At 42.6% G+C, this 27,508-nt stretch overlaps 1 protein-coding gene across 5 annotated transcripts in view; it reads right to left on the minus strand.

Moving 5' to 3' along the window:
- EYA1 (EYA transcriptional coactivator and phosphatase 1) overlaps nt 1-27,508 on the minus strand; it is a 185,363-nt gene that overhangs the window by 86,104 nt on the left and 71,751 nt on the right. For all 5 annotated transcript variants that reach the window (XM_068237498.1, XM_068237501.1, XM_068237500.1 and 2 more), the window contains 2 exons: nt 11,180-11,262; nt 10,505-10,688 (listed from right to left, as the gene is read on the minus strand). In XM_068237498.1, coding sequence (XP_068093599.1) covers nt 10,505-10,688; nt 11,180-11,262 — 267 coding nt within the window. The remainder of the gene's footprint in view (nt 1-10,504; nt 10,689-11,179; nt 11,263-27,508) is intronic.

Here is a 27,508-nt window from a genome sequence, read left to right on the forward strand (position 1 = left end):
ACGTTGCAGCATTTTCAAAGCAAAAAAAATAAATAAATAAAAATAAGTTGTTTAACTATAACTCAATAAAGTACAAACAAGGCAAATTCTGATGGTAATTAGGTTGATATAAACAGTGTATGGAAGCAAATTGGTGGACAAAGTTACTTATCCATGAGTCAAATGTAATAGACTATACACTACAACTTGCTTACTGCCCTCTGTAGACTTAGCTGGTGGGCAGGTCACTCATAAGTGATCAAGTGACTGAAAAAGTAGGAGGAATAATAGGCCAGACTACATTTCCCAACATTACAGTAGGGAACATGGGGCTGAAAGTCGTGGAAAGGGTCAGAGGCAGTCAGAAACAGTGACAAAGTGTAGAACAAAAATGCTTTGCACTTTTGTATCTGTGGCTGCACATTTCCCTCCCACCTTATCCATATACAGATTTATGCTCAAGAGATGGGCAGGAGTTTGTGTCAGTCAGTATGCTGGTGTATCCTACTATAAACGTGTAACTAACAGCAAACAGAATTTCAAGTCTCCACTTTCTGAATGAGAAAGGAGAAACAAGGAAGGTGCAGATATCTTTTAATATGTATGTATAAGGACCCTTCCCCACTTAAATGAATTGGGAAGCGGAAGTGCTGATGTAACACATGGCACTTCCAACCATTTTGATGTGATTTTCAGAGGCGTAATTGCGGTTCCTTTCATTACAATGAATGGAAATCGCAACACATTCGCATATTTTCGTCAGCAACCATTCATTATGAATCGCAACGCATGAATGGAGACATCAGAGAGTGAAGTCTATACACTTCTGATGTCCTCCTGTATAGTGTCATCCCCGTAAATCTGGAAAAAATTACACTATATGGGAAAACGGCCTTAAAGAGGAACTCTAGTGAAAATAATGTAATAAAAAAAGTGCTTAATTTTTACAATAATTATGTATAAATGATTTAGTCAGTGTTTGCCCATTGTAAAATCTTTTAAATCCCTGATTTATATTCTGACATTTATCAAATGGTGACATTTTTACTGCGGGCAAGTGATGTAGCTGCTGTATGCTGTTTTGGCAGTTGGAAACAGCTGTAAACAGCTATTTCCCACAATGCAACAAGGTTCACAGACAGGAAACTGCCAGAAGTACCTCGGTATTTAGAGCTTCTTGTGGGAGGGGTTTCACCACAATGTCAGTCATACAGCGCCCCCTGATGGTCTGTTTGTGAGAAGGAATAGATTTCTCATGTAAAAGGGGGTATCAGCTACTGATTGGGATTAAGTTAAATTCTTGGTCGGAGTTTCTCTTTAACCTCCTTGCCGGTTATCCCGAGTTCAGCTCGGGGTAACCTGCGCAGGAGGATTTCTCAGGCCCCGCTGGGCCGATTTGCATATTTTTTTCTATTGCATGCAGCTAGCACTTTGCTAGCTGCGTGCATATTCCGATCACCGCCGCTCACCGCCGATTCGCCGCTACCCGCCGCGCCGCCCCCCCCCCTCCAGACCCCTTGCGCAGCCTGGCCAATCAGTGCCAGGCAGCGCTGAGGGGTAGATCGGGATTCCCTCTGACGTCCCGACGTCCATGACGTCGGTGACGTCATCCCGCCCCGTCGCCATGGCGACCGGGGAAGCCCAGCAGGAAATCCTGTTCTGAACGGGCTTTCCTGCTTACTCTGATCGCCGGAGACGATCGGAGTGGGTGGGGGGATGCCGGTCAGCGGCTATCATGTAGCGAGCCCTGGGCTCGCTACATGATTAAAAAAAAAAAAAAGTGCTGTGCTGCCCCCTTGCCGCGGGAATTGGTTAAGCTAAATACTCACTAGCCACTTCGCATCACTAAACATCGTTCGCATGATTGCGCGCCTGTACCCACATCACAAAATCACAGAAAGTGTGATTTTTGTTGCTCAAAAAATCGCTGGTCGTAAGAAAAATCGGCTGGAAAAAAGCATAGTGTGTACAGGCCTTTAACTTAAAGCTGTAAGCAGACATAGCTATAAAACAGGATTAAAAATCTGAAAATGCTGTGACAAATACTTATATAATTGACACTAACCGTGTGCATTCAGAATTCAACAACTTCAGTTTTGGGTTTAGTTGTGCTTTTCTATGACTGCTGTTACTGTAGATAGTAACAAGTACAATTTCACTATTAGATTCTGATTTTAAGCGACACTCCTTCACTTGCTGTTAGAAGAATCCCTCTGATCCCCAAATGCTAAGGATTTTTTGTCCCTGGTAATCTGGGAGAAAGCTGAGGCTTCAGAACACCAGGCTTCCTGTTTTGGTCAGTTGATTGCTTCTGAATATTTATGAAATGTGTAGTAAGTTCTTTCCCCCCTCGCTGCAAAGTTCAGATGATCGAATTACAGGAGAGTAGTGGAGAATCTTGCCAAAATCCTTCAATGCTACAAAGGTTGCCAGGTAACAGCAGAGCTGCTAGACAAGAAAAAAATTGCTTTCTTCACCTCCCCTTCACTAAAGTGAACATAAGCGCCACACAAGGGATTCTGAAACAGCGAGAGAAATGTGGAGGCGGCCATTGCAGATCTGAAAACTGCTTTCCTATTCTAATAGTCATCCTCTGGCTATAATCATTGTTAGTCACTCAGCTAGGACAATATTGCAGATCAGCAAATATCACAGGAGCCCCTGATCTGCATAGTTACTCCAGGGGAATGATATATAGAGTATTATAGGAGAATTTGGAGGATGGAATCAGTGAATTTATGTTTACACCAAGGTGAGCAGTGACAACTGTCATCACTTTAATGACCAAGACAGAGGTATATGGACAGGCCAGGCCAGATTGACCATAAGCACATGCCAACAGGCACCTCAAAATGGAAAGGCGGCTCACTCCCCTTCCCAAGCGCCTCCATTGGAAACCGCAAAACATTGGTTCACATGACAGTCAGATGTCCCGGAATCTGCCACAGACTGGGACCAAGTCTGTGGCAGATTCCCGGACCTCTGTCATGTGAAACAGTGTTTTGCGGTTTTAAATTTCTATTTTTGCAGCTTCCAGGATGCGGTTGATAGGTGAATGGTTAGGGAGGGGACCAAGTGGGGGGTAACCTGCATGTGGTGTCCCTGCTAAGTGACATAATCTATGATTACGTCCGACTGAATCCTCCCACCTGAATGCTGCTAAATGTATGAAATTCCTGCTAGATTTGACATGGCAGACAAAGCCATTGCACCTGATTGGCTGACAGGCATCTGCTGATCAGATAAAGGTAGGAATGTGCTAGCTGGGAGTGTGCATTTGCTTTCCCTGAGTTTTGCCTCCATTGGAACCCGTTGCACCACACTCAATGTGCATCATAAGAGTATAATTGAATTGCATTGCAAAGCAGTGATATTGTCCATTGCGATGGAATGCAAAGGACTAGGTGTGAAAGGGCCCTAAAAAGAATCAAATCTATTACTGTACACTCACAACCACGCTAAACCAAGCAGCACATGTCTGTATATGGCTGCATTAAGTTAATTCCTAGTCATAGCAAAATACTGGGGACAGGCACTTTTACTTATAAACATGTTCTGTTCCTGGAGGTTGTTTGTAAAGCTGGCAAAAATGACAGATTACTCTCTGGTTGGAATAGATTCATAAATGGAATTGATTCTTAAAAATACAGCACATCAATTTTCAATAGATTCCAGCACGGAATCTAGTAAAAATGCATCTAACCACACCAGTGCACCGTTGGATTCAATGCAATTCTATGGGCTTTCAATCGACTGCCACTTCTCCCCTGCCACCGATTGACATAAAAGTTAAATAAACTTACAGTATGTCTCCTTAATGACAATTCAAAAAAGGTCATGATGACACACTGGACATATTAACCTCCTTGCCGTTCTAAAAAATCCGGCAAGGAGGCAGCGCTGCACTTTTTTTTTTTTTTTAAATCATGTAGCTAGCCCAGGGCTCGCTACATGATAGCCGCTGAGCGGCGGCATCCCCCCACCCACTCCGATCGCCTTCGGCGATCAGAGTATGCAGGAAATCCTATGGCGACCGGGCGGGATGAGGTCACCGACGTCATGGACGTCGTGATGTCAAAGGGAATCCCAATCCGCCCCTTAGCGCTGCCTGGCACTGATTGGCCAGGCTGCGCAGGGATCTGGGGCGGGGGGGGGGGGGGGGCTTGGCGCGGTGGGTAGCGGCGAATCGGCGGCGAGCAGCGGCGATCGCATACTACACGCAGCTAGCAAAGTGCTAGCTGCGTGTAGGAAAAAAAATTATGCAAATCGGCCCAGCGGGGCCTGAGAAATCCTTCTGCGCAGGTTACCCCGAACTGTGTTCGGGATAACCGGCAAGGAGGTTAAATGTGGACCACTGCATGCCCCTATAGTGCTCTGCTAAACGGAACCTCACAGGTTATCCTGCACAGTTTACAAGTAACACACGACATAACAAAAATAACATTCATTGGCTATCATTCATGAACAGGCTGTCGGTAAAGAGAATCAGTGCGGGAAAACACCGCTGGCGGATTTTTAGACTTCTGGGTGGGCATTCACAAAAAGTATCCATGTGTGGAAGCAGTACGGAGATTCCCCGAACTAAGCTGGCGGTAGGCAGGCGGTAGGCTTGCGGAGACACGGAAGCTGCTGAGTTGATACATTTCTCCGTGTTCCGCTCTGCTGCAGCTGCCTGGGAGGTCTGTGTGTCTCCATTCACTTACATTGGTATCGCCACATCAGAGGGAGCGGTACTTCCCGACCTCACACCGCTTGCGGTGATCTTTATGAATGAACATTTTGCTACATTTGTACCGATAATCACTGCACAAGGCAGTGATTTATCACTCTGCTCGGTAGTGTCATTTTTCCATGCGGAAAGAGCCTTTATGAATGCTGACTTTGCTAAGTGGTCGGTAAAGTTAGCTGTTTTAAGCATTTCCGCATGCGGAAATGCTTTATGAATGATAGCCATTGTCTTACAATTATAAACTGTCTAATTGGAAAAGTTCTCCACCTACAATAGGATAAGATCCATTTTCCCTATAAATCGCCCCAGTAGGAGGGTTGAATGATTTGCCACTGTGTTTCCCCAAATCCCCATATGGCCAATAGAGTAAAATTTAATTTTTTTGTTTGAAATCATCTAATAAAACACACCGCCACAACTTAAACTACGCATTAGGCTTCTCTGTTCTAGGATGATACATTAATTCAAATAAAAAACAAACAAAAAACAGCCATATGAAAAAAAAATGATTTACAAAGAAGAAAGCAGACAATAATGTAGCTGTTGAACTGGACATTATAACTTATGATGACTCATCAGAACCTCCTGATTATGCTGCAGCTGGACTTGCCCATCTGATTAGAGAAGGAGTTTACAAATATGTCATACATCTCTCACAGTTATTCTCCAATAAACCCACCTGTGGCTCAGATGTTACGTAAAATAAGCATTGGCAAGGACTCTCGCTGCACGCACAAAGCAGCCCCCTCAGCAGAACTTCCATTTCACTTTAAAATCTTGCACAAACAAAATAATAACGAAAAACTTCATCCCACAGGGGTCTTGTTTTGAAGTCAACCTCCTGACTACTTATTATGGAATGTACTTCTTTCACAGCCAAGCAGACCACAGACATTCAATGTGCCCACTCTTCTTACAGCTCCTATAATTTCTGCATACAACAGAAACCAGCACTACCAAACTCTTACATGTAACTCACGTTACAGTTATTGAACATTCGTGGCTGTTTGTAAAGTGCAAACAAAATATCTTTCAAGAAATTTGTCAAAGTTGGGCAAGAAATGGTTTGTCAAAAAGAACTGTCCACTTTGTCAGTGCTTCATTCCGGAATAATAAAGCAGCAAATAATTCTGGATCAGCCTCTAACACATCAAGAGGTCCTTCAAACTGGTCCTTCCAGGGCCGAGGTCCTCACACAGTTTTGGCACAGCTCAAATTAATTGATGGGTCTGTATCAGGAAAGGTGTGGTCCATCAGGTAGAACACATTCCTCTCTTTCTCAGTGCATCCTAAACACTGGCATGGATCTGGCCCTCCAGGCTTGGAGTTTGATGGTGTTTGCATAAACTCCGCCTCCCTGTATATATACTTAGCACTGATAGCACTGGACTGTTTATCCTGGAAGCCTGGCCTTGTTCACACCAAAAAAGTTTTCAATCCATTTTTGTGCTATTTCTCTGTGCGTGTGAATTTTCATCTAATAGATCATCTCTAGAGTTTAGTACAAACTTAATGCATCAGTATTTGGTATCTGGTCACACCACTTTGACACTTTCTATTGTTTATGTAAATGCTGTTTTGGCTACGAAAAGTGAACACAAAGTAACTTTCACTTACTAAGCCTGTGCAGGTCATATAACCAGGCTGAATTCATAGCCCTACTTAACTCTGCCAAGGTTACCTGTTTACAAATACACATGTGCTCATGTAAGGGCTGGTTCAGGTGGGCATTTGGACCAGCAGCCCGCAGCAGCCCATCTGAACCAGCCCTAAGTCTTATTATTATGTCATACTTAAAATGCTACTTTTGCACTATTTCACAATGCCAACTACAAGGTCATGTGATTTTTTTATTATTTACTGGCCCATTTTCCATGGATGGCTGAACTGTGGACTTATCGGGACACTCAGCTTCTCAGCTGCTGGCCACGAATGCCAAGAGTATCTTGTGCAGAACTCAAAGTAAGAACTGTAAAGCAAGAAACCCAGGGGCATATCTGGGCAATGTAGCGCCCGTGGCATCACTGAAACTATGCCCTCAACCCAACCCCACTAATACTTATAGGTAGCCAGATGTACCCCCCATTATTATGTATTTCATGTACCACTATAACACCAAAGAGGCACATTCACTACAGTAATGAGACAGCAATCATTGTGTCACCTGATTAGTAGTTGCAGATGTGGTGATTTTCCCAAGGCAGATACCTACTCTGGCCATATGGTCATTTTATTAGGAATAAGAGCTCTCAGACACATCTCATCACCTTCAACAGCAGTGTCTTCTGGAAGTATGTTGGAGCAGACTCAGATACTGATGCTCTCCCTGCTGTGCTTGGAATTAAACAGAAGATAATACACTTACCACTCACTCCTATGAAACAGCTAAGCCAGCTTTTAAGGCCTCCTGCTATAAGGAACAGCAGCCTTACAAGCGGCAGCCAGTGTGGTGTCATGAACTTAAAACCAGGCACAAGTCAGCTGTTCTTCATGATTCGGAGTCGGGTGTTAACCTTCTTTTACAAGCTCTGTTTCCTGAAAAAACGACCAATCTGGGCACCAAAACCCAGTGTGCCTGTGTCTTAATAGCAGATCTGCAGCTGTGCTCTCATTTACAAGTAGACTGAACATGCTCTCCTGCTGTGTACCAACACTTATTATTTATACTTCAGCAACCCAACAGTTGTATGAGACAGGAACTTTTCCACTCAACCTTGAAACCTGAAGCAGGACCGTCTCGTAGGGGACCAGAATTCCAATAAGTATCACTCCATAGGCAGGACTGAGTGAACTGCACAGTTTAAGTCATATCAAATGTTAGCCAACCAGCATGTAGTGTGGATTATTACAGAACAGCACTAGAAAGAGGAATTAGTTGAGAAGAGACCAAAAGCACAATAGTAGCAAACATAAAAACTCATAGCGTAGCTGAGACTCAGTACTTACATTAACTAATTGAAAAAAGGAATTATAATTGAAAACCAGGGAGAAAAAAAAGGCATTTTAGATTTAGACTACGCATGGGATAAAAGGTTAGAATAGCTTCTACAACTTTCTCTCCAGAAAGGAAGTGAGGAGAAAGACAGAGAAAAAGACAGAGATGCCAACAAAGAAAACTTAAGATCCCTGAATTTTTTGTCTGGAATGAACATCAATTGTTTTGGGCAATGAAAATCTAGTGTGTTTACATAGTCCTACAGTACATGCAATCTGTAAAGACAATGCAGCATTCATGGCACTGCTAATTGTTCTGTTCAGTAACATTAATTACACAAGTTTATATTAATAATAATTATGATAAGTATTTTGTTTGTGGGTAGTTGGCTCCAAACATGTTTATTAAAATAAAAAGTAGAGTACAAGGTAGCAGTGGCTGAATAATAGTGTACTGATTAAGCGCTCTGCTTCTGACACAGGTGACCTGGGCCAGCACCTATTTAGTAGAAAGACCTTGGGCAAGACTCCCTAAGACTGCTACTGCCTATAGAACACATCCTAGTGGCTGCAGCTCTGGTGCTTTGAGTCAGCCAGGAGTAAAGTGCTAAATAAATGTTATTTGTCCTTATCTTGTAAAGTGTTTTCAGTGCATGGGTTCTACATTAGAAACACACAAAAATGCTACTAATGTATTTTTTGGGGAGCTCTTGTTGATTTAACTTGTAACTCCTGTTAACAGAAAAGCATCTTGCATTAAAGTCTCTAAAGCTGGCCATACACTATTTGATTTTAATTGCTGTTCTGATTGATATTATGATTGATATTAGGATAGGATCAATACTATTTACAGCTGATGAAAGAACAACATTGCAGATCAGACTTTAGAGCAATTTTGGCTTTAAAATCGATTGTAATATCAATGATCAACCACAATCACTCAACAAACTACTGATATTTAAGGTCGATTTGACTTTTTTTTTAATTGGTGAAAAATATTGTACAGTGTGAGGCCAGCTTTACATGACAGAAGCCTGTTCAGTTAGCCAGCACCTATTCAGTAGGAGACCTTGGGCAAGACTCCCTTACATTGCAACTGCCTATAGAGTACACCCTAGTGGCTGCAGCTCTCTCTGGTGCTTTGAGTCCACCAGGAGAAAAGAGCAATATAAATGTTCTGTGTCTTGGTGACAGATTATGATGTCCTATTGTTTACTGGGATTGGACTTTACTACTTTTCATTGAATGAAAAAAGTTTTCTAGAGAAGAGAAAAAAAAATGTAATCGAACCAGCAGATGGAGCTTAAGAAAAAATATTAAATATTTATAATATTTAATGTTTTACTAATAGTAAAAATGTAATTAATTAGAAAACATTGAATTAAATAAAAGTATTATGTATGTCCCTTAGTACTCTGGATTTAAGTTTTAATAATACAAGGGCCCATATGCAATTAACCTTTACTCCTGTGTTTTCTCCTAGGTGAAAATTTCACACTTGTCAATAAAAGGTCTTTTAAACAACCAATGAGCAAAAAAAATTACTTAAAACATTTTTCATTGTACTTTTCACCTACTTTTGGTACTTTTTACATAGCAAAGTGCTGAAAAGTTTTTCTAAATTGAAGATAAAAAATAATCTCCTAGGAGAAAACTCAGGAGAAAAGGTGAATTGCTTATTGCCAAGGTGTTAAACATTACTGAAAATATGGTAAATACATTATGAAGTTCATGACCTTTATTCAATGGCAGGGATTAGATTGTGAGTCCTTCCGAGGTCCAGGGCTTGCCCGCACTTCCCTCTAGATGTCGCATGGTGGTTTGGGGGCCCCAGTGAGTGAGAGAGACCTGGGGCCCCTGGGCTGTCATGTGGACCAGTGTTTGTGATTTTAAATTTATTTTTTGCAGCTTCTAGGATGCGGTTGACAGGTGAGTGGTTAGGGAGGGGACCGTGTGGGAGATGTGCCTACACGGGGCGCCCCTGTAAACGACGCAATTCACGATTGCGTCCAACCGAAGCCTCCCACCTGAATGCTAATCTATGTAATTCCTGCTAGGTATGGTACGGCAGGCAAAGGGTGTATGACAGTGCACCTGATTGGCTGACTGGCGTCTGCTGGCCAGATAGAGGCAGGATATTGCTCTGACTGGAAGTTGGCAATTGTGTTTGTTGCGAGTCCTTCCGAGGGACAGGTAATTGACAAGGCTTTACTCTGTACAGCACTGTGTAAGATGCCAGTGCTATATACATATTATTTTATATATAAATAAAGATCACAACCTTCCAGCGCTGATCAGCCACTGGCAGGCTGATCGTTATGGCCCACTGTGCTTACAGACAGGAGCTTGTGCAAGCGCAAGTTCCCGTTTCATCTCACTCCTCGCGAGATGACGCCATATGGCATGATGGAGAAACAACAGAGGCCCTCTGCTGCCACCATCCTGTGTTAGGCAGTCGCAGAAAGGTTAAACAAAAGTTTATCTCCTAGGAGAAAACCTAGACGAAATTGGGTCCGATCCAATCCACTTTTTCTCCTAAGTTTTCTCACAGGACATCATTTTTCATCTTCTTCTGTCAAAAAAACCCTCAAAATTATTTAGAGTATTTTCTTTCTTGCTGGTAGCTTAAAAGGCATTTTATTAATAATATTAAAATATCACCTAGGAGAAAATATAGGAGAAAAGGTGAATTGGATTGGGCCCATTGTGAATTGAAGGCCCCTTAAGAAAAAGCAAAACAATAAGTATTAGCCTCTCTCAAACACATAAAAAATATATTGTCAGATGCGTTGACAGACAGCAGCCATTAATTAACCCAGCTAAAAGTGTCCACAGCCCACTGACAAATACCAAAACAATTACCTGCGGGATCTGTTACTGCTTGACTGGTGACGCCAGATGGTGGCTCTTGCAGCTGGTATGTGGCCGTCGTGGAAGGAATTGTGGGGCTTGTGTTGCTGCTCGTCATATAATGTGATGGATACGGTGAGCTGTTATAATACTGTGCATACTGGCTCTGGCCAAAGTTGGGATAAGACGGGTATTCCTAGAACACACACACAAGAGACAGCAACAAAAGCAGGTTTTGTTAAACATGTTGCTACTTCTAAGAGAACATTCCAAGATCTAACAGCAAGCACATGTTGACATAACTCCCCACATGGAATACATTGGCTGGCTTGTTGGTGCATATAAATAGATAACCGTGCTGGACTTCAAGTCTTAAATGTGCCACAAATGTATCTATTAAACATGAGCTGATTTGCAGATGCAATACAAATGTATGCGAAGATGCCAAACACATGGTACCTCTCCAATGGCTGATAGAAAACATTTACGGCAAGCACATCTGTCAGCGTTGGAATTAAGACCGGATTTATAACACACTGTGTAGAAACTCTCCAAGGTTGCAGGGACAACGTCACGACCCAAGAGTCATTAAGGTGAAAATCACAGAAAAAAACAAAAACCAACAAGACAGAGAAAAAGGCTTCTTGTGCAACAGTGAAAAAATCCCTCTTTCCCCCTCGAATTTACCTGCTGGGAGCTATTAAATCCAGTTGAATTTGTGAGGGAATTGCTTCCTGTATAGATTACCGATGCTGAGCTGAAACTGCTCCCTGAAATGAAAGGAGAAAATGCTTCAAATTACTGAAATGTGTGTACACATAGACCTCCCAGAATGAAACATCAATAGGCTCCATGTGTCTCCAACCCAGGGCCGGATTTGTACTTTTTACTGCCCAAGGCCCACTATCACTGGCCGCCCCATGACAACGGTAGGGTTAGAAAAGGGCTTTCAGACATGAAAAAATGGGGTGGTTAGTGATACTGATAGATCAGGATATCATTTACAAAAAAAAAAAAAAGCGGAGATTAAAAGCTAGGTATCAGTGACATGACTATGTACTTTGTAAAGTGCTGCAGAAGATGTCAGTGCTATATAAATACATAATAATTGTATGGTATGACATAAGACTATGACTATGGTAGGATTGGATTGTGAGCTCCTCTGAGGACAGTCAGTGACATGACTATGTACTCTGTAATGTGCTGCAGAAGACGTCAGTGCTATATAAATACATAATAATAATATGATAGGACATTAGACTATGACTATGGTAGGATTAGATTGTGAGCTCCTCTGAGGACAGTCAGTGACATGATTATGTACCGTACTCTGTAATGTGCTGCAGAAGATGTCAGTGCTATATAAATACATAATAATAATAATAATATGATAGGACATTAGACTATGACTATGGTAGGATTAGATTGTGAGCTCCTCTGAGGACAGTCAGTGACATGACTATGTACTCTGTAATGTGCTGCAGAAGATGTCAGTGCTATATAAATACATAATAATAATAATATGGTAGGACATTAGACAATGACTATGGCAGGATTAGAGTGTGAGCTCCTCTGAGGACAGTCAGTGACATGACTATGTACTCTGTAATGTGCTGCAGAAGATGTCAGTGCTACATAAATACATAATGATAATATGGTAGGACATTAGACTATGACTATGGTAGGGATTAGATTGTGAGCTCCTCTGAAGATAATCAGTGACGTCACATGACTACAGTATGCATTCTGTAACAACACTATATAAATACTTATACTTAGGACTAGTTCACACGGGTGACCTGCTGGTCGCTTAAAGGAAACTAGACCTGTGGATAAAAGCAGATTTGATACTTACCCGCGGCTTCCTCTAGCCCCATAAACACGTCTGTGTCCCTCGCCGTCCTTCCACGGTCTGCCGTTCAGCCGCTATCAGCCCCAGTAACTATCTCAGTCGCGTCAGTCTGGGTCTATTGTGCATGGGTGGGAGGTCTGCGCATTCGTAGAAGACACAGACTGGATCCGACTGACGCAATTACCAGGGCTGATCGTGGCTGAACGGCCGTCCGCAGGAGGAAGGCGTGGGACAGTAGACGTTTTTGTAGGGCTGGGAGAATGCGTGGGTATCAAATCTGCTTTTATCCACAGCTCTGGTACACTTTAAAAAGAATCTGAAGCGAGAATAAATCTCGCTGATTCTCTTATATATAGCAGGGGCATGTTTGCCCCTGCTAAAACGCCGCTGAACGGGGGTCCCTTACCCCCCAAATCCCCCCCTGCTGTCGTGGATTTTGCTGCTGCTGGAGGCAGAGCTAATGGCTGTAGCTCTGCCTCTCTTGGCGCGTTTATCAGGCGGCGGATCTCCGCATCTCCCCGTCCCTCTCAGTGAAGGCAGACTGAGAGGGGCGGGGAGACGCCTCTCCCCGTCCCTCTCAGTGAAGGCAGACTGAGAGGGGCGGGGAGAGGCGGCGATCAGCGCTGACAGATGCACTGAGAGGCAGGGCTATAGCCGTTAGCCCTGCCTCACCAGGAAGTGATCCCCACGCTGCACGGAGGGGATTTGGGGGGTAAGGGACCCCCGTTCAGCAGCGGTATAACAGCGTTTTAGCAGGGGCACACATGCCCCTGCTATATATAAGAGAATCAGCGAGATTTATTCTTGCTTCAGATTCTCTTTAAGTACTGTCTATTAAAATGAATGGACAGCGGTGATACAAGTGGTACCGTTGTTGTCATCTGCCTGGCACTTAGGCGATCCTGCAAGGTACGAGGTGTTAAAATCATTGCATGCTGGGAAACGCAGTCGAAAGCCGCCAATTGCTTTTCTGCTCGCTAGGAGAAAAGCATTTGAGCGAAACGCTGCAGGACACCCCTCTGAACCGGGCCCTAGGGTGACACATTGGTGGAATGTGTTTGGAGAGGGACATACAGTATAATATACAGGAAGGAAAGACAGGGTGAGAGGTGTATAAAGTTTAGAGACTGGAAGGGGGAGGGGAGGAGGAGGTAAGGGGAAACACAGCCAGAGAAAGATGGAATGGAGAGATGGGAGAGAAAAGGAAAGGTACAGTTTTGTGGTGATACAGAAGGCATCATTCTTGGAGGACAGCTAGAGAGAACTGCAGAGAATTATCAAGCTAGCATGAGAAAGATGTGAGGACATTTCTGCTGAGAGCATCTCTCACGGGCTTCCATCATTGCAGGGATCTGTGTCTGCTCTCTTCCTCACCCAGAAAGCAAGGCAGCTCTAGCCTGTAATCTAATGACAGATAAGGCTGCAGTGATTGCTGGTCTCTTCCAGACCAGACACAAGCACGGAGCAGCTTCAACGAAGTTCCAGGCTTGAAGGAAGGGTGAGAGAGAGAGCTCACCGAGGAATGAGTCACTGTAGTACTGGCAGCAGTAGGGAGACACACTCGCCGACATTAGTTACCCTTCTCTTCTTCCTCCTCGTTTGGTTTGGGATGAAACTCCCTCCCTCTCCTCAGCCCTCCCCCTCAGTGTCAGAGTGGAGAGGGGAGGGGCGCCCTTTCTGTTCCATGTACGCTGGCACAGGAGATACTGGGGCAGGGGCACAGCGTGGCTGCAGACAGCAGATTGCCGAAAAACAGCTGATCTCTGCTGCCAGTGTGTGACACCCGCCCCAGCTCTCCTATCGGTAGATTTCCGCCCTAGGCATAGAACTAGGTGGCCTGTGCGGAAATCCGGCCATGCTCCAACCACGGCATGGCTTCTGACATGTATGAATCTAGGACAAACCTCTAGGACTGAATTCATGTGGAAAGAGCATTGGCTTACACTGACGCCTCCTGACACAGGTGGACCCTGTTATCTCCACTCAGCACTTTCAGTTTAAAGCCTAAATAAAAGCTAAACTTAAAGACTGACAGCAGGGCTACAATGAGGAGATCAGGTCTTCTCTGAATCTTTTACCTGGTACACCTGCCATTTTCTCTATTGTAGTAGGTGTACCTCTTTACCTCAACACGACCAATCAGTTTGGAGCTCTGACTGCAGCTCCTATCACACATCTAGCCAGTCAGAGGGGGCTGTTGGTTCCCTACCCAACAGAAAATTACACCTCTGATAGATAAGATATGCAGGGCAGTGTTAAAACTGTCAGCACTAGCCGTGATGTCTGTCTTTGGCGTGTTGGTGTACTTATACTTAAATTTGTGCACAATATGTTAACTTGAGGTCTGATCAATAATGCAGTGTACCTGCATTATTTATTTTACACTATTTTATAAAACTGTTGTGTTAACCTCGGCATGTGCAGTACCTGGGGACCAGGATAATCACACAGTGCCTTGAAGCTATCCAAACTGCAGTGCTTTTAAGGGGAACCAAAAGTCAGAGGTCAGAGAAGTCAGAGGGATATGGATGCTGCCATATTCATTTCCTTTTAAACAATACCAGTTGCCTGACAGTTCTGGTGATATTGTTGGCTGCAGTAGTGACTGTCACACACACACCTAAAACAAGCATGCAGCTAATCAGTCAAACCTTAGTTAGAAACACCTGATCTGCTGCATGCTTGTTCAGGGTCTATGGCTAAAAGTATTAGAGGCAGAGAATCTGCAGGACATCCAGGCAATGTGCAAGGAAATAAAAATGGCAGCCTTTATAGCCCTCTCACTTTAGTTTCCCTTTAAGCTTCCCCAACTGTTACTATAGGGTTACATTGACTCTCCCAGCTCAATACATCTCTGTAGACATGCTGATAGCATCTGTAAACACAGTACAGGTGCTCCTCTTGGGTTTTAAATGTTACCATTGGCAGAGGTAAAGGCCCATACACATGTCTGACTTAATGTCGTTTACGACCTCCTCAGACGATAATCACTGTGTTCGACAGCCGACGACTCACCCCCACCGATGCCGATCCCCTGCCAAACCCATTGGTCGTGCAGCTCCCCCGTCTGCTGTGTAATGTCATGCACAAGCTACTCGTCACCCCATTGTCTTAGGATTTTCACGTGCAGGAATAGACTGTTGTTAGTACAGCCAGTTTTGGTTTTGTAAATCTGCAACTGGAAATTTTCCTGCCTGAGATCTCCACCTCTTTAAGAAATCAGTCCCTGTGTGTTAGGCTGCATTAATGATGCAACTTAAAAGTGACGGACATCATGTGAAATGCTGAAATGCAATATCAAGAGCCAACAGCTAAAAGGATGTGATTTTCCCAAGGGCTGAGTTTGGGAAGGTTAAGGAGACCAGACCATTCATAGGTCAACTTTAAAATGATTGTTTAAATAATCAGTTAGAAAGCTGTTTAAATGATTTGAAGTTGAATCCCACCACAATGCAATTTTAATATGCTAATCTGTTAGTAATCAATTTACTAGGTAGGCCCTACCTAATACAGCACAAAATGCCTGATTTGGAGCAAATTCCATCAAAATGTTCAAACCTGTGTGACCACATCTTCAGTCAGTACCCGAGGCGACATGTGACATGGTGAAATAAATGTGTATGTACAGTACAAAACATTGATAACCAGGCTGTTTTACTTGTTTTATTTTGCTGCCTGAAACAGTTAATTTCTAGGCATGGAAGTGACAGCTTCTGTCTTGTCGGTAGCTTGTCGGGAATATAGTATATATCACTGATAAGCTCATTACTGCCATAAGTCTGGCAAAATACAACTTCTCAGGGCAGGGAGAGATAAAATACAGGAACTATTGACCTTTTTCTAACTCTGGGACACTTAATAGGTTGCCACTGATCAGAGACCGTAAAACATTTTACTTACTTTGTGAATATTTAAATATAAAATAAAACCCTGGGATACTTAAAAAAGTCATTTTTAGGAGTGTGAGGATAAATATAATGGTTTATCTCATAAGTTTATTTTCACCTCAGATAGCTTATGTCGATGGTTCCTGTGATTGTAACAACCCCAGGCTCATCTAAAAGACAAAAGGAGACCAGGAGCCCAATGATGCAGAATCGTGTAAGATTTCAGAAAAGCAAATTGCTAAGGATGTATATACTCACAAAGGTGAGTTGCAAAGCCTTGCAACCACTGTCAAAGAAGCCGGGAAATGAACCGCCCCCGCTGGGTTTTCCAGGTTTGTAACAGGAACTGGGTGGTCACACTCTGGAAGTTCTTTAGGACAACTAACAAACCATCACCTCTAAAAGAGGTATAACAAGACACTTAAAACAGTGGTGGAGGTGCCCAATGCATAAAAAGTAGGCTAATAAGATGTTAATCTTATAAACAGAGAGGCAATCTTACCTCTCTTGAAGAATTTGGACCAGTTTATTGAAAAAAGATCTTTTATCAGAATCATTAATTTTGCCAAGTACAAACAGAGGCTCATACAGATTCTGGAAGGATGGGGGGGGGGGGGGGGGGTAATGTCCAAAAGGCAAGAGCTGAGGCTGCCATGCTACAGTGCCACCCATCACACTTGGCAATCATCCCTAAGGAGACACTGGGGAAGGGACAGAGGGAGGCAAAGTTTCAGAAGTGATGACCCAGTTCTTCAAGAAATAAACGTGTGACGCTGCTGAGGATCCCGATTAATGCTGACATATGTTAGTGCTAAGGTGTCCAAGCCCAAAAGGTGCACTTATGTTAATTTCTGGGCCCCAGCTCCTGGGCAGCACTCAACAGGGCTGGTCAAGATAGTCTGGCTGTAACAGAAGCATCCGGCTGCTGTGGCCCTTACTTCCGATTTTATTGCTGGCATCGTGGAGGGGCTGAACCAGAGGTGTCCCTACTGCGGTGGAGCAGCAGCAGCCGAGCCAATTGATGGATGGATGAAGCTGGCATCCAGCAAGGCCGAATGTTTCCCGATCAGCGTGGTGTCCTACCTCAGTGGACCCCACATCCAGGGTATACTGCACACCTTCAGAGGGGAAGACAATGTGAATTGATAGGGAAACGGGAAAAAAAACAAGAAAAAGCCAAAATCCTGTGGCCATGGCGGCCAATTAAGGAGCCATCTTCCTGAACGGCAGTTTAACTTTATTTATTATAAAAAAAAACAGGTGCCTTAACTGCTATGGCTCTCATGAGATCCGTTCATGCTTGCTACACAGCCATAGCAGTTAAGGCACCTGTTTTTTCACTGACCTGATGAAGCGGGCAAGCACCAGTGAAACACGTTGTCAATTTTATGTGCACGAATAAAAGACCTTTTTTCAATAAACTGGTCCAAATTCTTCAAGAGAGGTAATATTACCTCTCTGTTTATAAGATTAACAGCTTATTAGCCTATCTTTTATGCACTGGGTACACTTTTAAAAAAATCAATTAAAAGTTATGGATGGATTTTTAAACCAAATGTGGCAGATTTCAGACAGATTCTGAAAATATAAAATTATTTCCATTGAGGTGACCACCAGATGCAATGAGTTGTACCCAGGATGGAGAGTTTGGGTCCCGTAAAGTGGATGTGACTGTCATCTGTCCCATTTCTAGGTGCCTGAGACAAATCTCTCAGCTCTCCTCAGGAAAGCCTGGCCCAGTTATACAGAGTAACACTAGTGTGTTTATTTTTCTCAGTGTATTGACTTAGACTAAGTACAGGATTTCAAGGGATACATTCGGTCTCTGGAAGGATTTGTTCCCATGGTACCTTGTGAAATGTGACCTTGGTTTTCTTGTGCGTTTTACTAAACCACTGTAGTGGATATGCGAAAGGAAGAGCTTAGGGGACGTTTCTAGTATAAAACAATTAAGCTACACATTTATGACAATTTAAAAGTACTTACTATGAAATCATTTATACCATACTGATTATACAGCTTCCATCCACAGAGCCTGTTTCCTAGCATGAGACCAACACTATATGAATTCAGTGCCAAGAAATTAAACAGACAGTTCTTTACAGTAACTTACAATAAGCGGCAAAGCTAATGATCTATAGGCCCCAGAACGAGATTTAAATTGGGCTCTTTACATTACAATTGATATGCAGCACCAAAGCCTGCCAAGGACATCCGCAGTGTCAGAGAGGTTTAAACAGGGAAACAGTTTGTTAATCATTATCACTATTCAAAGCACATATGCAGTAGAGGAGTTCATTACCAACACAGCACTAACAAAGAGCTAATTACATAAGGGAATAAGTGTCTCTAGTGGGTGTAGGTATTAGTACACCGCCTGGTCAGTTGGGCACAGGGAGAGCTGAGTAACGGCTCACCCTGCTGCGGCACAATCACCGGGCAGTGTTAAGTACTATTCCCCCTCCGAGTCATAGCAACTCGGAGGGAGAAGAAATTCAGGGTCCAGGGATCACCGGAACCCCAAATTACTCTTATGCAGGGCATAGACTATAGCATTGCGTGCACCAAGATGATCTGTTTAGCTCTAATGGGCCACTCTAGACCATGGGCCCTGGTGTGCTTGGGGCCTATGCATTCCCCATTGCTACACTAGTGGTTACAATATTTGCTTGTCAATGATAGTACTAATATTCATAGGGTGTATTGACAGGGCTGAATTGTACTTGCCACCAGAACAGGAGTTTAGGATAATTATTTCCAATTGGGATATGTTTTAGTGACGACTGTCAAAAACTGGCCAACCTTTCTCTGTTCTCGCATCCATGGACTACATCTCCCGGCATGCATTGCAGCAGGTGGACATGCACAAATTATTCAGGAAGTTCTCAATGTGGTACAGCTGGGGTCACTCCATAAGAAGATGGTGGCTCAGCTGGCTAGAGGAGCAGCACCCCTTACTCCAAACACACACACAAACACCATGTAGAAGCAGTGTGGATAGAACAGTCTATAGTGTACATTCTAGAGGTGGCAAAATGGTGTAAAAAAATAATAAAAACACATTGCATTATCTAGACCATTTTACATTATTAAAAAAACAAACAAAAGACTTCACCAGAAGTCCACCAAGTTAGCAGCAGATAACTGCATTGCTCATTTTGGCATAGCCCTTAAGTGTCAAGTGTAAGATTATATAATTACTCCCTAATTACAGAGAGAAGTTATAAACTGAGGTCCACTCCTGATTAGCCAAAGCTACTGCCTCAGCCTGCGTACCGATATCCCTGGTGATTGTTGACAATGGTCAGTGGTACTTTTGTTACGAACATGGGAAGGAGAATCCTTTTAATGGCATCTTCTGTGTGGATTTCTAACTTTTAGCTACAGGGCAGACATTTTTGTTTGAAGCTGACAGACCCCTTTGGGAGGTCTTGGTTCACAGATAATGAGGGCGGTTTTCCGTGGTTGATTATTGTTTTTTATGTGCGTTTTCCACATGGTGGTAATCACACATGATGTGTGAAAAAGTAGTGCAGGCAGAGGCAGTACATCCCTCACTCCCTGCAAGGGAGAAAAAATTTTAAATGGTACCCAGACCACATGGCCTGTCCTGTCACATCTGGTGTGACTCTGTATGCGGGAAACTTGGGTGTTATTCCCCCAAATGGGACCCCTGCCTATACCATATTGTATAGTACTTTGCAAAATGGCAGTGCATTTTGATGAGCTGAGAAGAAGCCTTTACCAGTTCACTAACTGGATCGCCTACTTATAAGGTCAACAGACTGATTGCTAAGATGCAAATCCTCTGAATGTCACAATCTGCTTAACAACATTTAATAGAGTTTTTATTACAGGTATGACATGATTTGAATCTTACTTTGAATGTCACAGACTGTTTAACACAGTTTCATGTAGCTTATACTACAGGGGAAACATAGTAAGTTTAAATAAACCTTCAGTGCCCTGACAAAATGTATGTCAAGGATTCAATAATCTATTAAGCTTTCTGCTGTAGTGCTGGATAGTTTTACAGAGGTATCGGTTCTGCTGATTATTCAGTGCTGGTTACCCAGCAACAGCAGCATGAACTGCAATAAGGAAAACAATTTCCACCTTGTTTCAAATGGTCCGATTTACTGGTCTCAAGTCATTGGAGAATATTAGTGACTCTGTAAAATCAGTCTGCTTTAATTAAATTTGTTCATCAAGGAAACAAAAATGGGAAAGAAAGCCCACAATAGTGTAGTATGTTAGGATTCAGAAAAAGGATGCATAAAGTGAATCATTTATACTAACAAACATAGGTTACCAATCAGGCAACCAGTACACAGGCAGATGGGTAGGTTTGCCCTGTTCCCACTTAGGTTAAGAAGTTGCTCTCTGTAGACAGGAAGAAAGGCGGGTAGCACCCATCCACCAAGGGTAGGAAGAAAGGGGGGTAGCACCCATCCACCAAGGGTAGGAAGAAAGGCGGGTAGCACCCATCCACCAAGGGTAGGAAGAAAGGGGGGTAGCACCCATCCATCAAGAGTGGACTAGATTATAGACTGTAAGAGCTGGTTCACACTGGGCACTTTATTCAGCTCTTTGCTGATCGGCGGCGATGCTACTAATGTATCCCTATGGATACATTCACACTGCGGCGTTTGCGATTTTTATCAGCATCTTTGGGGCGATTGCGCTGTGGTTCTCGTTCTATTGATGGGGATAACAAGTGCAAATCACGAGATTTTGCCGCCAAATCGCGATCGCAGACCCGGGAAGTGGCGGGCTCAATGTGAACTGGCCCTAAGATGGAACAGAGGTGCCAATACAAGTATAAAATATGTAAAAACAATTTAAATATGGAGATAGTGGTGGACTTACCTCCTCAATCAATAGACACAATCTTGTTGATTTTTGTCAACAGTTAGCTTTATTTGCGTACTCCACAGTGCTTTTTAAGGTCCGTACACACGCCGGACTGCAGGCAACGACGGGTCCGTCGTCATCTCCCGCCGGGCGGATCGCTCAGAAACAGCCGTATCAGTCTGCAGACAGACTGTACACACACCGGACTATCGCTGGAACGCCCACCCAGTGGGAGGTGACGACGGACCCGTCGTTGCCTGCAGTCCGGCGTGTGTACGGACCTTTAGTCAGAGGCACTTGGCTTACATCCAAACCTTTTGTAGTTATGCCAATAATTGCCTTATAAAGCGGGATTGAACCTACAAAACAAGTAAAAAAGCACCGAGGAGTACTCAAATAAAGCTAATTGTTGACAAAAATCAACAAGTTTGTGTCTACCGATTCGGGAGGTAAATCCACCACTACCACCCTTTTTAATATGTTTCTAACATATTTTTATTTGTATTGGTGCATGTTCCAACTTACAGTCTACATTTCTTCATGGGATACATAAGATTTGCAACCTTTGTTTGTGTTATATCGGATGAGGATTGGAGAAATCTTTGATCACAAAACTGCTATTGGACAACTGTAATTCACACACCGGCATCTAGAACTGTTTAGGATCTTATTGTGATCCTAAAATAAGAGAATCTCTTTAATAGTAATTCTTTCTATACAGACAAAAGTGAATGCAGCTTCTTCATTCTACATGGTGCTGTGTGGTTATGAGGTTGCAGCTATCACTGGACCTGCATTAGAATACTTGGAATGCCACATGGTCATAAATAGCCTGGGGCTGTTTGAATAGTAAAATACAGTGGGGTCTCCTCTGTCACACTCTGAGCAATGTGGTGCAGCTGCACATTGCAGCCAGTTGGAACCTACCTAAATGTATTTCTAGTGAAAACTACAAAAACTTGTATTAATTAAGAGTAATTGCTAATGGCCAAATCTGTTTAATTTAATGTATTTTTCATTGAAGTTGCTAATTTACAATGATTTATTCAATATGTACAGCAATAAAAAGCAAACCTAATAGTGGTGGGTCGCTGCAATAGTTAGATTTATTTTTTACTTTTTCAGTCATACTTGCTATTACCAAGAGCTAATTTCTCATTGGCTGTTCAGCTTTGTGTACATTTGAATATAGGAAACTGCAAATGCTAACAAAAGATTAATGAACACTGAAAAACTTTTGAGCAAATACTGTATAGCGAGTGGTAAGCAGAATGAAAAATCCATTTCAAGTACAGCATACATGTCAAAATCTACAAGTATGTTTAATCATGCAATACAGGAATAAGAATAGGCCCAACCCAATTCACTTTTTCTCCAATCCAAGGTTTTCTAGTAATATAAACCACTTTTTTTAGAAGATTGCAATGAGTTGAACAACACAAATTATTCTTATTCTTTGCTATGAATTGCAGGTTGGGGCTAGTGGAAAATCTGGATTTATGAACGTCATGCTTCTAAGTGAATGGAATGTAACTGTACCTATTTATATAATCAAATTTGTTTAGTTCAGTTAGGTTAATTTGCTCAGTTTTAGCCAAGGTATGCCTTCACTAGTAGTATTACATTATTATGTACCGGTAAGTCTTTTAGATAACTTTCAGCAAGCGCATGTCATACTTGCTGCACTTACACTTGATTTATTTATTTATATAGTATATTAATAATATTAATTATTTATATTGAGCCGACATCATCCGCAGCAATGTACAGAGTATGCTGTATTATTACTAACAGTCTCTCAGAAGGGCTCCCTACCATAGTCATATATCTATGTATGTATTGTGTAGTGTATGTATTGTAGTCTAGGGCTAATTTAGGGGGAAGCCTATAAACTTACCTCTAATTTTTTTGGGATGAGTGAGGAAATTAAAGTGCGTAGAGGAAACCCATACAGACATGGGGTGAACATACAAACTCCATACAGCTTGAAATGGGGACCCACTGCTGCAAAGCCAGAGTGCTAACCACTACGCCACCGTGCTGCCTATAGATAGCTATTCTATATATTAAAGGATATATCATGGGTGCCTTTAGAAATAAAGAATGGGGTGGGTGGAGCACATATAAAGGAATCAATAGTAGTACTGGTTTTTAAAAAATAACTCTAAATGCCTCTAAGTTCTGTCCACCTGATAGTAGTCATTATAATAAATAATTGTGTGAAAACCAGGGAGCTGGCGGAAGCTCTCCCTATAGTAACTACTGGCTTTTTTGTTGTCTACAGTCAATTTTTATATATTTCCACAATGCTGATACACTCCCTCTTGTTCTGCAGCATACATTATCTTATACTATAAGTGTACTGAAAAAATTACCATTCTTGCTATCAGAGCCACAGAGATTAATGAAACTGGGAAATCTGGGAGATTGGAAGTATAACTTTTGAATGGGTTAACTCTTAAATTTTAAAATCAATATTCTTACATGTGAACTCCCAGGAGTATGTACGGGGCTAAAAAAAAGACCAAAAAGCCCTCTTACTAAAGTGTTATGCAAAACAGAAGGTATTTGTGATATTTTTAGATTGGAGTGAGCATATTATGTCTCCCACAATGCACGACTGGGGATTATGCAATTCATCCCTTTGTTGTCCCCGAAAGCCAAACACACCCCCAGAACTGCTGGAATGCAACTATCTGTCAATTTGTTGATTTTACAGAGCATGGATAAGGCCCGGTTCACATTAGCGGTGGCCGTCCGGAATCGCCGTGCCGGAGCCGCACCGCTTGCAGAACGGACGGAACGGACGCACGGCATAGCAATGAAAGCCTATGCGTCCGTTCACATGCGTCCGTTCTGCCGGACCGGAGCCGCACCGGATCCGGGCTGGATCCGGACTCCGGCCTCCGTTCCAACATGCGCTATTTTTTGATCCGGCTCCTCCGGCAGCCGTATCCGGGGCGGAGCCGGACTGCACCATCCGGCCAATACAAACCAATGGGAACCGGAGAGCGCACAACACACTGGCTGAGAAATCCGGATGTTCTACCCCACTTCCTATGCGGATTGTTGCGGCGATATTGGATGGGGACACATGGGCAAGCATTTTGGAGTGGAGCAGCACAGCTGGATCCGGATCCGGAGATGTTGGCAGCATGTCGCAGGTGGAGGTGAGTGCTAAACAGCAGAGGGCCTGATTCCACAGGTCCCCCTTCTGCTGACCTCCCAGACCCCAACATTTTTTTTGTTTTTTACGTTACTTTTGCCAAACGGATCCGGATCGCATCCTGATGAACACCTGATGCAACCTGACCGGATCCGGATCGGATCCGGATCAGAACCGTACGGTTCCGATCCGGATCCGGTCCGGATCCGGTCAGGTCATCCGGTCCGTTTGGCAAACAACCGCAAGTGTGAACCGGGCCTTTCATGACTTCTTTTAGCCCTGCATATTTATTAACCACTTGAAGACCGCAGTGTTAAACCCCCCATTTTTTACTTAATAACAAACACAGAACATTTAAATTGCACTTTTCTCCTGGTGGACTCAAAGCACCAGAGCTGCAGCCACTGGGACGCGCTTTATAGGCAGTAGTAGTGTAAGGGAGACTTGACCAAGGTCTCTTACTGAAAAGGTGCTTGCTTACTGAACAGGCAGGTCTACTGTGTCAGAGGCAGAGCCCTTAACCATTACACTATGCAGCCACTACTTATTAGGCCACTGCAGCTTTAAGGCCTCACTGCAGGGCTGCACAAATCAGCACACAAGTGATTCCCCTCCTCCCTTTTCTGCCCACCAACAGAGCTCTCTGTTGGTGGGATCTGATCGCTCCCCAGATTTTTTTTTTTTAATAAATATTTATTTCACTATTTTTTAAATACATTTGTGTATTTTTTTATTTATTTTACCTTCCTCCCTCCCCCGGCCAGCCAACCAGCATGATTAGGCTTCAACCTATGACAGCAGATCACTTTTGTGAGTGCCAGGGCTGTCCCCAGTACATCGCTGCTGTAGATCACAGCGCTGTGCAATGTTAATAGACGGCAGTTTCGTCATCTAACAGTCTCTGAGCGGCAATCACCACTAGCAGACTGAAGGCGGAGCGGAGCTCCATCATTCATGCAGAGATGCGCACACTGATGCACGCAATCTCCTGCAATTCCTGCCCACAGCCATTCACGTCAATCGGCGTGGAATGGTCTTGGGGCTGCCGCCGTGTTCACGCCAATTGGCGTGGAGCGGTCGGCTAGGGGTTAATCCTTTTTTGCACTTCAAGAGGAACCATGATGAAACATAGTAAAAAAAAAAAATAACAATCAGGATATTTACTTTTTACTTAAGCGATCCTGTTTTTAGCATCATAAATACTTCCTATATCTATATATTGCTGTGTATTGGAGATGCTGGGGTAGGCTTTACACTTTGACCATAAGAAATGTATAGCCATTCCTCACATCGCAGATTTGCACCATCTAGTGAAAAGAGGGAGTCCACTAGGAATCTGAAGACAGGGAATATTCATCTTAAAGTGAACCTCCAGACTAAAAATCGATTCTGCAGCACTGAAAAGGCTTGGTGTTTCTTTAAGTTTCACAGCATCAGAACTTTGTTTCTCTTATACAAGCCTCATTTTTAGCTGCACAGAAGAAAACTGCCCGGGCATTTTTCCCCTAATGCTGTGCAAAGCATGATGGGATTTCTAATGTTGTTGTTCTCGTTTTGCTGTTTTGGTGCATTTTTTTTTCTACATTTTGAATTTGACATTTGAAGCCTAGGGCGTGCATCTGGGAGGGGTGATCAGGACACAGGACAGTTGGAACTGTGTCTCCTGCTCCCTGTCACCTCCTTTCAACCAAAAAGATGGCTGCCCCCATGACAAAGATGGCAGCCCCCATGAATCACAAACATTTACCTGTTCTTTTAAAACAGGGTGGGTAAGAGATTATATTACCTATCTATTGTAATTAACATAACTAATGTAACTTAATGACAGTATGTTTGTTTAGGCTGAATTTCCCCTTTAAAGTAAGGTGACCAACATATCTGGTTATTAAACTGGCTGAATGTAAATTTACACTTCAAGGTTTCCTAATATATCAGATAAAGTCTATAAAATCCAGTTCTACCAAAACAGAGTAACAGTCAGAAATCTATAAGCACATTGCAGTCTGTTCAGACTGACACAAAAAATAAGTACATTTTTTTTATTAAACCAATCTTCCTAGCCCAATAAACTGTGGAATATTCACTGTGTTGTAGTATACACTGTAAAGGTGGCCACACACGATACAAAAAAAATCAATAAAAATGATCTGATTTCCCAAAAAATCCAAAGCTTTTTTTATTCAAGCAAGAACTCCGATCGGTTTTCCCGTTTTTATTCGATAAAATCAATTGGGAATGGTGGATTTTTCGGATTTATCTTTATGAAAATTGAATGCTATGTGGTAGATTATCAACGTATTGATATATACTGTATATAACCAAGCTATTTTCTCAGAGTTTTCAATAATTTTTTTTCATAATTGTGGAAAAATTGAACACGTGTGTGTGTGGCACATTGGTCAGATTTTTGAAATGTTACAATCAGTAAGAAAAATTGATTGCATTTCTTGAATTGGAAAGATATTTTAAAAAATTGTATGGTGTGTGGCGTATGGTGTGTGGCCACCTTATAACAAAGTACAAGATATTTTAAACTAAACTTGAAATCTAGTATCCTCTTTGAGGAGGCATTTGAAGCTAAGCAAAATATATATGGAATAATACTAAATATAAGGACATTTTATCATAAGAGCACTTTAGATACCTCAGCACAGCATTAATCAAACACACACAAAAATAGAATAACAAAACTTGCATCAATCACATCATCAATCATATGTGTGCCATACAGAGAAACCATGCCTACGTTTCTAACAACAATTTCAGTATGCAGTATGCAGTTTCTAATCCAGAAAAACAAGCCACACTACAATACAATTTGGATTTTGGGAAAGCCTGCTTCTTTTTTTAAGACATCTAATTGGATGGCTACATTAAGAGTCTCACTCTGAGATTTCGACCAGAAGTTCATTTGCTTCCTATAATCAGCGCCCTTGCCATGGGCTATGTCTATCATCAATGTACAATATACGAGGCAGAAGTTAGTGCCGTCCTCTGGGGAAAGCTCTATGAAGGCCAGATGGGCTCTTTAATCCCAGATCTTTTCCCCCTTTACATTTGCTGCTGTTCAGACATCATTTGCACTGTTTTTAAAATGTCTCTTTCGGTTCCTGGCCATTAGACACAAACATAAAGTACTTTCCCGAAAATCTGTTTTCATTGTAGACTTTGCAGGGGAACAGTTGGCCTTTTTGAATGACAGTCTACAGACTTTTATGGGAAAGAAAGTGACTCTTGAATACAAGCTAGTTTGATGA

Source organism: Hyperolius riggenbachi, chromosome 5 (genome assembly GCF_040937935.1).
Source record: "Hyperolius riggenbachi isolate aHypRig1 chromosome 5, aHypRig1.pri, whole genome shotgun sequence".
NCBI lineage: Eukaryota > Metazoa > Chordata > Amphibia > Anura > Hyperoliidae > Hyperolius > Hyperolius riggenbachi.